Source organism: Corvus hawaiiensis, chromosome 4 (assembly GCF_020740725.1).
Source record: "Corvus hawaiiensis isolate bCorHaw1 chromosome 4, bCorHaw1.pri.cur, whole genome shotgun sequence".
Lineage (NCBI taxonomy): Eukaryota > Metazoa > Chordata > Aves > Passeriformes > Corvidae > Corvus > Corvus hawaiiensis.
In genome coordinates this window covers 73,801,613-73,815,952 of record NC_063216.1, presented here as the reverse complement: position 1 = coordinate 73,815,952, position 14,340 = coordinate 73,801,613, and the positions used below count along the sequence as shown (strand labels likewise).

The following is a 14,340-nucleotide window of genomic DNA, read 5'->3' as shown; positions in this document are numbered from 1 at the left end:
CTAGAGTGGGGTCAGTTGGGTCAGTCCAATCTATAACCCCTTCTACCAACCTTGTAAAGAAGGTTTCCAGTGTAAGAACCTTCCCAAACCTCCCTGCAATGATCATATATGACAAAAACCCTAGGTTTTTTGCCATAGTCATGTGGGTTTATTCATTCTGCTTCTGTACTTGGTGTCTTCCTGATCCATCAGTTATCTGGCACATATCTGGCTTATCATATGTGCAAAATAAGTCTTTATTGAATTCCCTGCCTGGTGCAACCATTCTTTAGGTGCTTTTCCCCACCTTTTGAAGTTCTAATATTTTAGCCACCAGAACTTGAAGTCCATTTTTTCTTCCTCATTTGGGCACACAATTTCTGGGTTTGAGGATGTTGTCTTCTCACACTTCTCACTTTCTCTTGCCCGGCTGCTTAGCCTGCCAGACTTCTCTGTTTCTAGAATTTCTTTATTTGAGGTACTTACTTGGTCTGTGTTTCCAGCATCAATATTTTCAAACAGTGCTTATGCCTCCTGCAAGTTCTAGCTCTCCTGGTTCTGTCTCCCAGTACCTTCTCACTTCTCGTTTTAACAACTTCACTCATTTTTACAGGTATTTTTTTAAAATTACACGCAACACTGAAGATTTAACACTGTGTAGAAAGTAATACTTTCTTTCTTAAGAATTCTGGGTGTGGCTTGTGTCTACTGTGGGTTGAGAGTTTCTTGCCATGGAGAGTGAGGGGGAATCCAGTTCTTGCAGACTCCTTTTGCTGATTGTTTCTAGCACAAACCTCTAGTCATAGTTTAAAAACTATTCAGTATATTTGTGATTAAAACCCATTATGTGATATGGGGAAGCAGTTGGTTACTTGATGTATTTAAAATGTCTTTCACTAGAGTGTTATGGAAAGAAATTATCAAGCATCAAATTTAGAATGAACAAAGAAGAACGCTTTCTCATTTGTACTTTGTACTTCATTGGGCTTAATTCTGCAGGAGACTGAAATTTAAAGTGTAAGTGGGTTGGAGAAAATGAATTACAGAGATTAGTACAGGACAGGTAGCTAAGACATGATGGGTCAGTGTGACTGTCACCTGAACAGAGATCCCTCTCTTGGATCTCTGACTGCTGGAGGCTGGGGGTTAAAGAGGGTGGGAGGAAGTCCTGTGCTACATGAGCTCCATTTCTTACATTCTTTGTTAAAATTAAATTCCTACCCTGGAAGAAAGTGAAACTATTTGCCCCAAGGAAGTACCATGTTTTTTTCTACCATTCCAGCCATTTCATGTACATCCTTTTGACCTGTCATGTTTTAATGCACTCAACGGTTGTTTCTTCATGGTGAACCTGCCATATGATCATGTTGGGCAGAGATGCTGTCTCATTTGATTTATTCCTAAATTCCAGAGATCAACCTGTGCCCTTGCTGTCAGCATCAAGTGTCCAACCCATCCTCCCCTTCAAGTCCTTTCAATGAAAATAAACAGAAGCTCCCTAGGAAGCCAAATTTCTGGAATCTTTTCAGCTTTTTTTCTTTAATTAACTTTCGATCTGTTTTGAATACTCTGCAGCCCATCTCTTCAGTGGGCTGGTGTACCAACCAGAGCACATTTGCACCTGACACAACCTGTGGCAGGTTTTTCTGGCTGGACCACGCAGAGCTTGGCTCCTCAGCTTGCTGCCAGTGGTCTGTTATTCGCACTATTTTTGGGAAATGGCTTTCAGGTAACCTTTGCAGTGCATTAGGAGAGATATTCCTGCAATCCCACTTGTTCCTTGTCACTCTGCCAGTGTTCTCCTGCAATCCTTTTGGGGTTCTTTAAGCTTCTGGAGTGCAGGTCACCTGGGAAGATAATATCCTGCTTTCTTTTTGTTCATGAAGTTAGGCAACAGCTTCCAAAGAAACACAGAAATTATTGCTGTCAGGTTTGAAGAGTTGTGTTCTCCTCTTCCCACCCTCAACAGCTCTTGGGCTATTTTATGGTGCCTCTCATCCCTGCTGTCCAAGGTCTGGGCTGGGTTACCTGGACCCACATGAAGGATGGGAAGCACAGTGTGGTGGCAGTGTCAATGTGTGTGTGTAGCATGTCAACCTGAGATGGAAATGAGTTCTGAGAAACTTCATTTTTAAAAATAGTGAGGGCGCGTGGCAGTCATCTCCTAGGAAACTTGCCATTGTATTATGAGACTATAATGTGCTGCGATTACATTTCAGATAAAGGGAATCAGCGTTGCTGTCAGATTGTTTCTACTGAAGTTTTCCAACACAGAAGGACATCCCTATGCAGCAGTTGGCTTTGGTTGGTGTATATGAGCTGGTTGAGGCACTGAGATGGCTCCCCCCGTGCTGTTGTTCGCTGGAGGATGGGAGGTGAAGGCTGAGGCACGAGTAGCCTGGCTCTGCATGAGTTTTACTGTGTGCTGGAGCTGTGGGCAGTCCCAGTCTGTCATGGCTCTGGTGAGTCAGATGAAGCTCAGGAGCAGCAGCTTGCCCTGGGAAATCTGTAGGACTTCAGTCTTCTTCTCCTTAACAACAGAGTTGGCAAATTCCTTAGGATTGTTTTCTATGAAGACTAAACCAGTTGCTATTAAAGCAGGAATCTGAAGACTTTATGAACACTGTGTGTCTGTCTCACTGCTGATATCTTCCATGGATCATCTCAACAACATGGGCTATGTCTTCCATGGACCAGACTGAACTCTCTGGGTGGGGAGGTCCATCCTCCTTTCAGATGAAATGCAGGAAACACCAGCACCTTTTCTCTGCTGTGTTTCTCTAATGCGCTCAGCTGCTCCCATGCAGCTCTGCCAAGCTGAAAAGGCTCATTGCCTCGTTCACTGTCTTCTACCAGCACATGGGCAAGGCAGCAGAAGGCAGGGATAGCTCCCATCCTCAGGGGACAGGATTGCTGCAGGAGTCACTGGCCTTCTCTGCTGTTAAAAGCATGGGATGAGCTCAGAGGATCACTATTGCCAGGCCTCGTTGGCTCCCTGCTTCATCTGGATCCATGCTTAGGCTGGACAGGATTTGGATGGAAGCTGGTGCAGCTTCTGGTTCCTCACATCTTCCTGGGCAGTTTCATTTTTGCCAATCCCTATGTAACTCCATGACAGCAAAAGATGTGCTCTCAGAGAGTATGGAGGCTCATGTGGAGGCTTTATGGGAGGAAAGGTATGCTGGTGCTGAACCTATTTGGCAAGAAAGCTCAGTAGTCTCCACACAGCATCATAAAAACGGAGCCATGGAGAAATTCCTCGTCAGCAGAAGCTGAAAGGGAACCCCTTTTTGCCCTGAGTTTTCATGAGAATGACTGAGGGTGGTACATGTGGAAAGTGTGTGGCAATTCTCTTTGCAGAAGTATTTGTGAGTTGCGAAGGCCCTGGTAACTTTGTGTGTGGTGATAGTGAAATAATCTTGCCAGAGTGTTTATTTTCAAGCTTGCTGGTTGCTAGGCAAACCAGTTTGCTGAGTTTCTTAATGTACCTCAGCTCAGACATGAAGCCGCATGTGGATACATGAGCGAAGAGGCTGGGCAGTAGAAAAGCAAACACTCTTCCTACTGTTTTGAGAGGTGGCCATTGGGAGTAAAGCTGCAGATGGAGCTCAGAATATCCTGCAGTGCCTTTTCCTACCGGAGCTGAGTTCTGAGCTGTAAAGCAATTTATTTGTATTCCACCGTACTGAATTCTTTCTCTCTCTCTCTCTCTTTTTTTTTTTAATTCTGATCGGCAACTTGGAGTGGGCAAGGATACAAAACGCACATCATTTTTAGTCCAAATATTTTAAATGGATATGCAGGACTGGCTGAGACAACAGGATGAGAACAAGCCAGTTAGAGTTTCACAGAGGCACAGAAGGGCTCTTAGACAATGGGAGCTGTTCAGCTGTGCTTGTGACAGCTCTGAACCCTGTGGCCTCCTCTTTCGGTGGCTGCTCATCACATTCATAGAGGTGCTTCCTGACTGGGGCTCTACATTGGATCTGAAGCATTAAAGCGGAAAAGGCAGATCCTAGGAGATGTGCAGTGGTTTCATGGTGCAGTTATCTAATCTAAATCTGCCTGTAGAATAGGCAGGAACCATGCTGTGATCATCTGCACTAATATCTGGGCATCTCAGGTGATCTCTGTGACCAAAGTCATGCAGCAAATGGAACAGCGTTGGTTGACAGGGTTAGGGATCCTACAGCCACATAGTGTGCTGCCATTAATTTTGGGTGGGATATAAGCATCTGTTGGAGATGCTTTTCAAAGTACAATAGGAATGTGCACTTTCAGATTATGTAAAGCTCCCAGCTTTTAAGTCATTAAAATTAAATAAGAAGAATCATAGAGCTGTTAAAGTTGGAAAAGACCTCCAAGACCACTGAGTCCAACTCAGTTAATGCTGCCATCTTCACCAGCAAACCATGTCCCCAGGTGCCACATCAGTCCATGTAGTTCCCGTTCCTCAAATCCCTCGTCTCAGCAGTGCAGTTCATGAAAGGCAGAGCTGGTGTTTGAAAATCACAGCTCAGGTCATACAGTCTTTTGCCTGTGATCACTGGGGAAGGCTACCAGAACTGACACTGTGGCTTTATTTTGTAAAGATAGAAATACCACTTGAATGAATGAGGTGCTGTGTTGACTTTTGCATCTTGGATTTGTGAAGTTCCAGATGCCTTTAGGTGAAGCTGCTGGCTAAATGGGAGTTTCCCATGGTTTAGTCACAACTGCAAAGTTATTTGATCTTTAGGCAGTGGCTAGTTCCACCTTCATCACAGCCCTCTGTAGAAGGAATGTAGGAATTGTTGGAAGCAAAACTACAGTGTCTGCACTTGCTTTGCTTTGCTAGGTGCAAGATCATCTACTTGTTCCATAATTGATTCAGCCTCTTGGAGAATGCCACAGTGTGCCAGATCTTTTCTTGAGTTTCCATGCGGAGAAAGAAGAAGAAGAACCATGCTTTTTCAAATTGGTGTAATCTTCTTTACATGGCCAGATAAGATCTCCAGAAATAATAGACCCTGCATATGTCAGTGTTGGAATAGGGAAATGCTTTGAAAAAAAAATTATGGAGATCACTTATGCCTCTAGAAAGGTTTGAGATCATTATTAGAATAAAAAAGGTTATTTTCTTGTGAGAATGCTGCCATCAGATAAATCCTGGGAGACAAGGAGCTCCTTTTGACTCATAAGATGAAAGTGGAAAAAAGGTACTTATATATTCACTTTGGAAAGGAAGTGATCATCAGTGGGGAAAAAAACCTGCTTAACAGCTCATTTGTGAAGTGTGTAATGGAAGGAAGATCTCAGCACAGACAACTGTATTTCGTTTGATTCTTGATAGCTTTACTGTGACTGCCACAGAGGACGTAATGTAAATGTAATAGGCCTTTAAAGACAATACTTCCCTTTCTAATAGGGGTCAGGATTAATCAGAAAGGAGCAAACAGTTCAGGAAAGAAGATGACTGTAATAACAAACATGACTGGGGATCTGAGCTGGGCCAGTTTCCCTTTTTAGCATCCATGCATCACTGTCTCAGAACAGACTGCATAGCATCCTATCAAATTAGCATGCACCAGGCAGCTCAAACAAATTAGTTCATCTCAGAAAGCGAAGAGGTTCTTCAGAAACTTTCCTTTTTGGCTTAATTTCTGTGCTTTGTGTGGTTCATTCATCTTTGAACACAAGTTTTATGGCACTGAAGCCTGCGTGCTCTGCACCTGATGGCTTTTCTTGCCTGGAAGTCTCCTTGATTGTGTGTTTTGGTGCCTTCACCCTGCTGGTGTGTGAGTTGGAGTGACAAGAAGTGCTGGTGGTGTGTGCCGTGCCCTGCTGTGACCTTGGAATTCATCCTGGAGTAAAGAACTAATTCCAGTTACAGAATGGTTCACATCGTCTCCAGGGTTTTTTTCCTTGGGTGAAAATGATTGCTACCCTCTAAGGGGGTTGTTGCCTTCTGGTGACAGTGGTCCAGGGTTGTGGAGGAAACCACCTTGACTATACTGTCAGAAATTCATGCTTTGTGATGTGCAACCTTAAATTGGTGTTTTCAGGCTTCATAGAAGTCTCTTTCCTCTAAGTAGCTTTCCTGTAAGTAGCTGACATGGATTTCCAATCTTAATCCTAGTTCTTTTAGTGGGTGGGCTCTTTTTTTTTACTGAGCTTATTAAATATTGAGCAGCTAAACTAGAAGAAATTATAAGCCTCAAATGGGCATTAAAATTCTTGCAGCTGACTGTACAAAACTGTAAAAACACTAAGCTGTTGTAACTGTAGATAACAGTACCCCCAAAAAATAGAAGTTAAATCCAAATAAATAGAAAAACTCTCGGTGACTATGCAAGATCAAAGCTTTGTGCTGCTCATTCAGTCACAGACTGAAATGGTGAGCGGAAACCAAACTGGGGAAAGAAGAAGGAGGGGAAAGAAGAAGCTCTGCCTGGAGTGTGATATTGTTGGGTGTCTCTGTTATGGTCTATTGTTGGGTGTCTCTGTTATGGTCATGGCTATAAGTCCCAGCAGAGATCTGGGTATTGATGGGGTTACTTCCTCCCAAATGTTTTGTTAAAGGGGAAGCAGCAGAATGATTGGAAAGATAAGTCTGGAGTTGGGGATGTGCTGCCCATCCCGGGGCATAGCGACTCCCAGGGTTCTCTCACGCTGTGGCTGCTCATTGCAAGTCACAAAGGGGTTTTAAGATACCTCCTAACTTGGACAAAATGCTGAGGGAGTGGGCACAGAGAAAGGTGTCAGTGCTCCAGAAAGAAGCTTCTTGCTACAGGAACGCCCAGCAAAAAATATCTGTGCCTCTTGCCGTTGTTGGAGTGTCCATCAGGACAAAGCAACAGCACTTTGGCGTAGTGGGAAGTGCTGTTCATCATCTGTAATGGGTAAACAGCAGCCCCAGCCTGCGGCATCAGGCACCTCCATGGGATCATCACTGTGGCCAGGGATCGGGATCAGCCCTGGAGAGGGGAACCAGGGTCAGACACAGCCCAGGGCCGGGCCATGTCTGGTGTTAGAGCAGGCACTCATGGGGCCCCAGGGTAGGAAACGGCATTTTCAGTTGTGGCTGGGAGGCTCAGTGGAAGTTAAATGAGTAGGGAGGCTAAAAATACTAGTGTTAATACAGTGATCCCAGTTTTTGTGTTCTTGCCCAGGCAGAGGAAGCATTGCCATAGAAGGGGCTGCAGGGTTGAAACTGTGTGTTTGATGAATGAAAATAGCTAGAAAAAGTATTTGTGCTCTAAAGAATAGATGGCTGCAACTAGATTAGTCAGCTTTTCTCATGAATTTATATTTGGTTCTTGGGAATATGTGGGGAATTTGGTTTCTATACCATGTGTAGCACTGTCCCAAAGTCCTTTCTGTTTCCTCTTGGCTGGTTAAAAACCCCCTCCACGCTTCGGTGTTGTTAACTTTGCATTCAGACATCACTGAGCTATTGAAAGTTAAATTGTAAATTCATTTTCATGCAGCTGTCAGAACACTGATGGACATGACTTTGGAAAGAAAATCTTAATTTCCGTCTTCAGTTTGGGTTTATGTTGGGACGCACCTGGATCACGTGTGAGGAGAGTGAGAAGGTGTTTACAAAAAAAACTGAGTAGAAAATTAAAAAAAAAAAAACAAAAGAGAGAACATGAGTTGTGCAGAAAAATGGCTTAGTAGAGAAGTGGTCTGCAGGACCAGAACCTCCCTGGTGTGTGCTGGTTACACAGAGCCTGAGCTCATCCCACAGTTAACTCCTTGAGGCCCATGGAGAAAGCTGTGAAAATGCTAATGAAGACTTTTTTCCCTACATACTGGCTCTGTTTGTGGTGCAGTCCAAAGTCACCTTTCTTTGGGGAGTCAAGGAGCAGAATTTAAGTGTGGTTGCCAAAGCCACACTATGAAAATGACCTTTAGTTTGGTTGGTTTCACTTTGATTCAGTCAATCTCCTGTCTCAGGGGGGTTGGACTTGGTATATTTTCCAGATGTTGAGTGTTCACTATTTTTTTTTCCCTGGTTTGGCTGGGGCAAAGTACAAATGGAAAGCCAACTGTATCATAATTAAGAACATTAGCTATGTGCAGCCTAGATGTGAAATCTGTTTCCTGGCTATGTCTGTTGACTTAGTGACAGAGCACCTGCTAATGCAGTGGAAAACTGCACAACAAGGAGGTTGAATGGAAAAAGTGAAGTTTTATCCTTCCATCAGCTCTTTGTCTTCATTTTGTCAGTATTTTTGTCACAGCAATTTTTTTGTTGAATGAGAACAGATTTGCTGTCACAGTATATGCTGTTCACTGTATTTCAGAAATTAAGTGTTCATATTAAATTATAGTTCCAACAGAAGAAGGAAAAACTTACTTGTTCTTTATTTTGCTTTGATCTGCAGGACAGCCTAGCCTTGCAATCACTGCTTTCTCATAGAAAATCCAGTCTCTTTGGGTATGAATAATGTTCATACTCCAATGTTAATCTTGAAATTCTAATCTTTAAATCTAGATAAAACAAAAATAATGCATGAGAAATAATTTAAATGAATTAAAACTCTAAAAGATTGGCATCTCATAGGATACTGCATAGTCCAGGTGTGTGCAAAGGGGTGAGGAGTCAAAACATCTCAAGCACCCTCTAGAATTTGCTGTTATCTCAATGTCACTCATCAAGTCCTTTAACCTCTTTTTTTTCCCTTACGTTGTTCCTAATTCATATGGAAATTATCTAAATCATAAAATTATTCCATGCCTTAATTAGAAGTTTGAAAAGAGCAGTTCCTCCAGGGTAAATGCTAACATGGTGAAAACTTTCAAAAATAGGTTGTTGCTGCACACGGATTTTGGCAGCTAAAAGTGGTTTCATTTTGCAGAAGTTTCTTGCTTACCCATTTCCACCACTGTGCTACTTCCTCAAAGCCATGATACTTTTTTACTTGTTTGCTATGATCTGCAGGCAGGACAGGGAAAATTCCAGAAGGATTTTGAAGCTCCTCTTCAGAGAGGTGAAAACTTTGTGCGTGTGTTGGAAAGGTTGCAATTATCTCCTTCCCAGCTGAAGGGAATGGTGCATCCCAACCATTGCATACACATTTACAATCATAACTTTTAACTAGTTAACCTCTTTTCCCAATTTAAAAAAAAAAAAAAAATCTGTACCACAGTGTGACTATTGTGGGTTTTTTTTCCTTTTTATCATGCAGCACTGCTTGGTGATGCTTAGTGGAAGCCATGGCCTTCTCATAAAAGTCCTGTCATGTTGATGGTGTAAAATGCAATATTTTCCAACCCCAAGGTTCTTTATAGAACTTCGCACACAATTAAATTTTAAACCTCAGTAAAGAATTGTAATTAATTCTGAGAGATAAATTGCTTTCTTCATTAATATCATTATTTTAAAGGCAATGTTAATTCCTTTTTGGGAAAAAAAAATCTTTAGCAAGCCTGCTATGCTGGTAGTTCTGGGGAACTTTTTTGGGGAGCTGGGGATTTACTGTAGGATATATTGCTGTTAGCAAGAAAATGACTTACTGTCTAGTATTTACCTATTCATGCCTGAGTCAAGAGAGGTTTAGTGGAGGCTGGACTGTGTCGTTAAGGGTGCATGAATTCAGCTGTATGTTTGAAATTACGATAATTGCTTTCCCATCTATTCAGTACTGGTTTTGACTCTTCCCTGACTCCATCAGACTCCAGGAGAATCTCTGCTGCCTCTCCCTTGCTGGTGCTCCCTCCCACCATTTCTTTCTTCTTGCCCGATGTTGCTGAGTCCCTGTTTAGCACTCTCATCCCTGTCTTCATCTGTTCCCTTCCTTCTCTTTCCTTCCAGCACTTCCCTTTACTTTCTTCTGTGCATTGACTTGTTGCTTTGCCCCCCTCCCTTGCTCTGCGAGCACTGGAGTGTGTCTAATGCACAGGATAGAGCAGACTGCCTCACTTCTGCCTCCTCGCATCTCCCTCCTGCCTTCCCAGCAGATCTACCCCAGCTCTCCCCCTCCCATTGCCCAGGAACTCCTCCCAGCATTAGCAATTTCATGCCATGGCCTCATACAAAAATCAATGTGAAAAAGCACCCTGTCGGTGCCCAGGGCTGACATGTGACCAAACACTTCAGCTGAGCTTCAGGTTATTTCATGCTTTAATGAGAAAGGTTGTTAAGGAGATAGGGAATAGGGTTGCATGAGTCTCTCGGAGCTCCCCAAAAAATTTTCATTTAAATTCACAGAGGCTCTTTCCAACCAGTGAAACCATATCTGTCCTGGTAAATGGAGGAAAAAATCCAGTGAAATGATGGAGCCAGCTGAAATAGAAGTACTTTATTGTGTAGAGGGGAAATAAAGGGATTTCCATTATTTTGTTGTCTGAGATCAGCAGTGAAACCCAGATTGGGATGGGAGCTCCCTGTGTTTTTATAATGTCATAAACACTGGAGAGCTGTGTGATCAGTAGACGACTGGTGTGAATATTGCAGCTTCTCACAGCATTTAACTGAAGGCAAGGAGCTTGTTCAAGACACAGCTGGAGTGAAGTGCAGTGTTGAAAGCTTAAGTAGACACGACTTAAGGGGTTCATGAAATATAGCTGGGAGCAGCTCTGTGAGTTTCTGGGTGCTCTGGTCTGCAACCAAAGCTGGTAAGCACCGAGCGGTCTTAGGGCTTTCCAGCAAAAGGGTTTTATTGAAGTTCTGGTCTGGCTGTCCCAAGCATGAGGGCTAGGATGAAAACCTTATTTGGTAAATTGAATGGCTAGGGCTGTCGATAACAGGAAAGCAAAAAACACAATTAAAAACTCTCTGGGTGGCTTATTTGTGCAAGCCATTTGGATCAGTTGTGTGGACCCTAAATTGGAGCCCGTGACGCTGTGACATGCTGTGGTGGATTATATACAAAGCAGAAAACAGTGGATCATTCTGCTACTCCAAGTGGCATAAATATAGCCATATTCTGTCCTTTTTAGTAAAAATGAGGTAAAACATTCTTGGTTCATAGGATCACTGCCCCATTAAGACAAGCTGTCAAACATCTGCTGTATAACAGCATGCAAAAGTCTTTTTTCATCCGTTCCTAAACTTCCTATCACTATTTCCCTATCTGCTGGCTCCAAAACCATTTCTGGGTAAACGGGTACTTTGTTTCCAGAGCAGCAGCCTCTTCCTTTTGCTTATCCACTTACTGGTTCATGTGGCTGTTTTGCAACTTGGGAGCTGTTGGTGAGGTCACAGCTGCCTGGTTGTGTCATCCAAGTGCATGACTTAAAAAGGAGGAGCCTGCCCAGGAAAGGAAGTTCTTTTGTTTATCCACAAACATCTAGATAAGCAGCAGTTGTAGGGAATGAAAGCCAGAGAAAGTTGGTGGTAGCCAAATGATGCTGTGACCAAACATTAGCCTTTTGAGAGCCGGCTGGAGCGTAGTTGGGTTTGCTCAGCACCCTCCTGAGCATTTATCGGAGTGAGCTACGTACGAGAGCAGAATAATCTGCTGATGAGGGGAAATAATAAAGGAAATACTATTTTTATTTCTTATAAATAAAACACAAACCTTCAGCTGGTGGATCACAGAATCAAAGAAAGGTTTGGGTTGGCAGGAACTTTAAAGATCATATTGTTCCAACCCCCTGCCATGGGAAGGGGACACCTCCCACTAGACCAGCTTGCTCTACCTGATCCTTCAGTTGTCATTGGGTTAGACAAGTCCTTGGATCTGATCTCTCTTGGACAAAGTGGGTGCTTCAGGAGGAGGTTTTCTTGAATAGGAACAATGATTTGCTGTTCCTCATCAGGTCAATGCTCTCTCTTGCCCAGTTTCTTGCTGCTAAACCAGTAACAAGTTCTAGAACATAAGGATGGTCCTAATGTAACACAGCAAAGTCTGGCCAGAGTAGCAGTGTCTGAATGATGCTCAAATGCTCAAAAAACTCTGGGAACAGAAAAAATGTGTGTATAGCACTGACTGTAACATTTTCTTGGCCTCTTCTCAGTCAGGTCCAGAGGCTTGGGAGGAAGCACTGACAGTGCAAAAAATAGTACTCTGTTATGAAATTACTTAATGAAGGAGAGGCACTGCCCACTCTTGGCAATTAGTGACTGGCTGCTGTGATGATGTTTCTTTATTTGTGTAACCCTCTCTGGGGTAACCATAGGGAGGCTGCTACTAAGGCCAGCGTTTGGACTTGTGATTTAATCTAGTTCTTCGGCTTTAGTGGTTACACACATCAGTTTGTGTTGTGGAATAACTCTGTATACATAGAGAAATTCTGATGCAGTCTGAGTCAGGGTTGATCCAACGGTGAGGAGAAGCTCTGGGCAGCCAGGGAGGACCAGAGTGGGGGCCCTGACCTCTTGTGGTGACTGAGGAACCAGGAGCATTCCTGGCACTGGTGTGTCACTTAGTCCTGGGGACTTTGTGTTGCTTTGTGAATTAAACCTCCAAAAGTCTCAGAAAGGGGAAGAGTACATCATTGGCCAAGTCAGCAGCCAGACTATGGCCCATGCCCCTGTGTACAGAAATGGTACTTTCTCATTTTCAAGCTCTGCTCATATCTCTGCTGGACTGTGATTTTTTTATTAAAATTGTTGTGTTTGGTAAGCCTTTAATGTTTTGCATGAGTGTGAATGTCTCCATATGTTTGTAAAGGCAAAGAAAGATGTTTGTAATGTCATTTCTGTGTTTAACAAGAGCAGCTTCCAAAGGACACCGGAAGAACTATATTCGATGGTTGTGTTTCACTTAACAGCTTTCAAAGGAAAAGCACCACTTTAAACCAGGGCTTTTCTTCTCTTCTTTCAGGGGTGCGTTCTCCGAAGTTGTTTTGGCTGAAGAGAGAGCGAGTGGGAAACTCTTTGCAGTCAAATGTATTCCCAAGAAGGCACTGAAGGGAAAGGAAAGCAGCATAGAGAATGAAATTGCAGTGCTGAGAAAGTGAGTACCAGACCTTCATTTCTGCCTCTTTGCTTCAGTTAGACTCTTGCATTTAAGGAACAGTGATTGACAAATGTGACTGACGAGTTGTTCAGCCTATCACAGGCAGACAAGATCACGCAAATTTAAATGGTGCTGAAACTGTTTTGAGAAATGCTCCTTTTCTTTTTTTATGAATGCAGCCAGATAACTGCAAAGTGGGAAAAAAGTTAGGCTGGAGTAAGTCTATAATGCCATAAAAAGACCTTATCCACTAAGAATGTCAGCAGTTGTGTCACAGGCTTTGAGGAGAGCAGGAGCAGGGTTATAATTTTTAAATGCTTAAAACAGTTTGTTTCCTAGTTGCTCTAAAATTATGACATGTTAAGAATTGTCATAAGAGATGGTGTTAACCTGTGCCATGCAGACGAGTGGTACCTCTGTACTTCTGGTAGAGGGATGTGTTTTCTCCTTACTTTGGGTGGAATACATAGATACGAAAAAGCATTTCTCAATTGCTGTGAATTCATTGTAGTTATTAGAGCCTTGATCCTTACCTCTTCCTCATCTTATGCCCTGAAGGTGGGATTCATCTCACCTGACTTGAGACATTTGGATCTGACCTTAACACCCTTGACTTTCATTCTAGGAAATGAAGAGAGATTGGTTACTTTAGGATTGGTTCATGTAGTTGGTTTTAAACTTCTAAAAGTGTCTTTTCTTCTCACTGAGTTGAAGGTAGTGCAATTACATAGAACTAACTCCACATTGGACTGGAGCACTGATTCCTGCTGTACTTCTGTCCCAAGTGGGACTTCTTGCCCCAGTGCTTGGTCGTGTCAGAGCTGATGGCTGATCATCTGGGCACCGCGTGACAAAACGGATCCTAAAAACTTACTGGATGAACTAAAAGCTCAGACAGCCCAAGTCAAAGGAGCTGGTTCAAGGGCAAATTCAGTCATCTCAGTAGGCAGAGGGGATCCTTTTCAGCAGAGAGACATAAATGGGGACTCCAAACAGCTACAACTATTTGTAGCAGTGCCTTCCTATTGCTGGGCCCGCCTCGGGTCAGTACAATGTAAACCCAGTGATGAATGCAGCATGTTGTCTTGCTGTGTAGTGTTATTGAGAACCTATCATAAAACTCAACCATTGCCATCTCTGTAACCAGGCAATAGTGGCCCATAACCACAGCTTGAGAGTGTTTATGTTGATGGGTTTGTCCCCTGGTACTTGTGTGTGGTGTAAGAGCAGCAATATCCACGTGCAGGAAGAATTGCCTTGCATCAGCCTTGACCCTGAGCTGGTAGAGCAGAGAAATCATTTAGGTTATTTCTTGCTTCTGCATGGTGAAACGTTTCTGTTCCCTGCAAACAATTTCCTGAAAAACCAGGAGGCAGCACCCTGTGCTATTCCAGCTGCAAGGGCAGGAGAGTGAGTGGGCGGAAAATTCCTTAATTTCATGCAATTAGATCTATTCAATCTCTTGTCC

The 14,340-nt window shown here is 43.2% G+C and overlaps 1 protein-coding gene across 3 annotated transcripts in view; it reads left to right on the top strand.

Moving 5' to 3' along the window:
- Nucleotides 1–14,340, top strand: part of CAMK1D (calcium/calmodulin dependent protein kinase ID) — a 211,064-nt gene that overhangs the window by 78,098 nt on the left and 118,626 nt on the right. For all 3 annotated transcript variants that reach the window (XM_048300579.1, XM_048300578.1, XM_048300577.1), the window contains exon 2: nt 12,738–12,869. In XM_048300579.1, the coding sequence (XP_048156536.1) occupies nt 12,738–12,869 (132 nt within the window). The remainder of the gene's footprint in view (nt 1–12,737; nt 12,870–14,340) is intronic.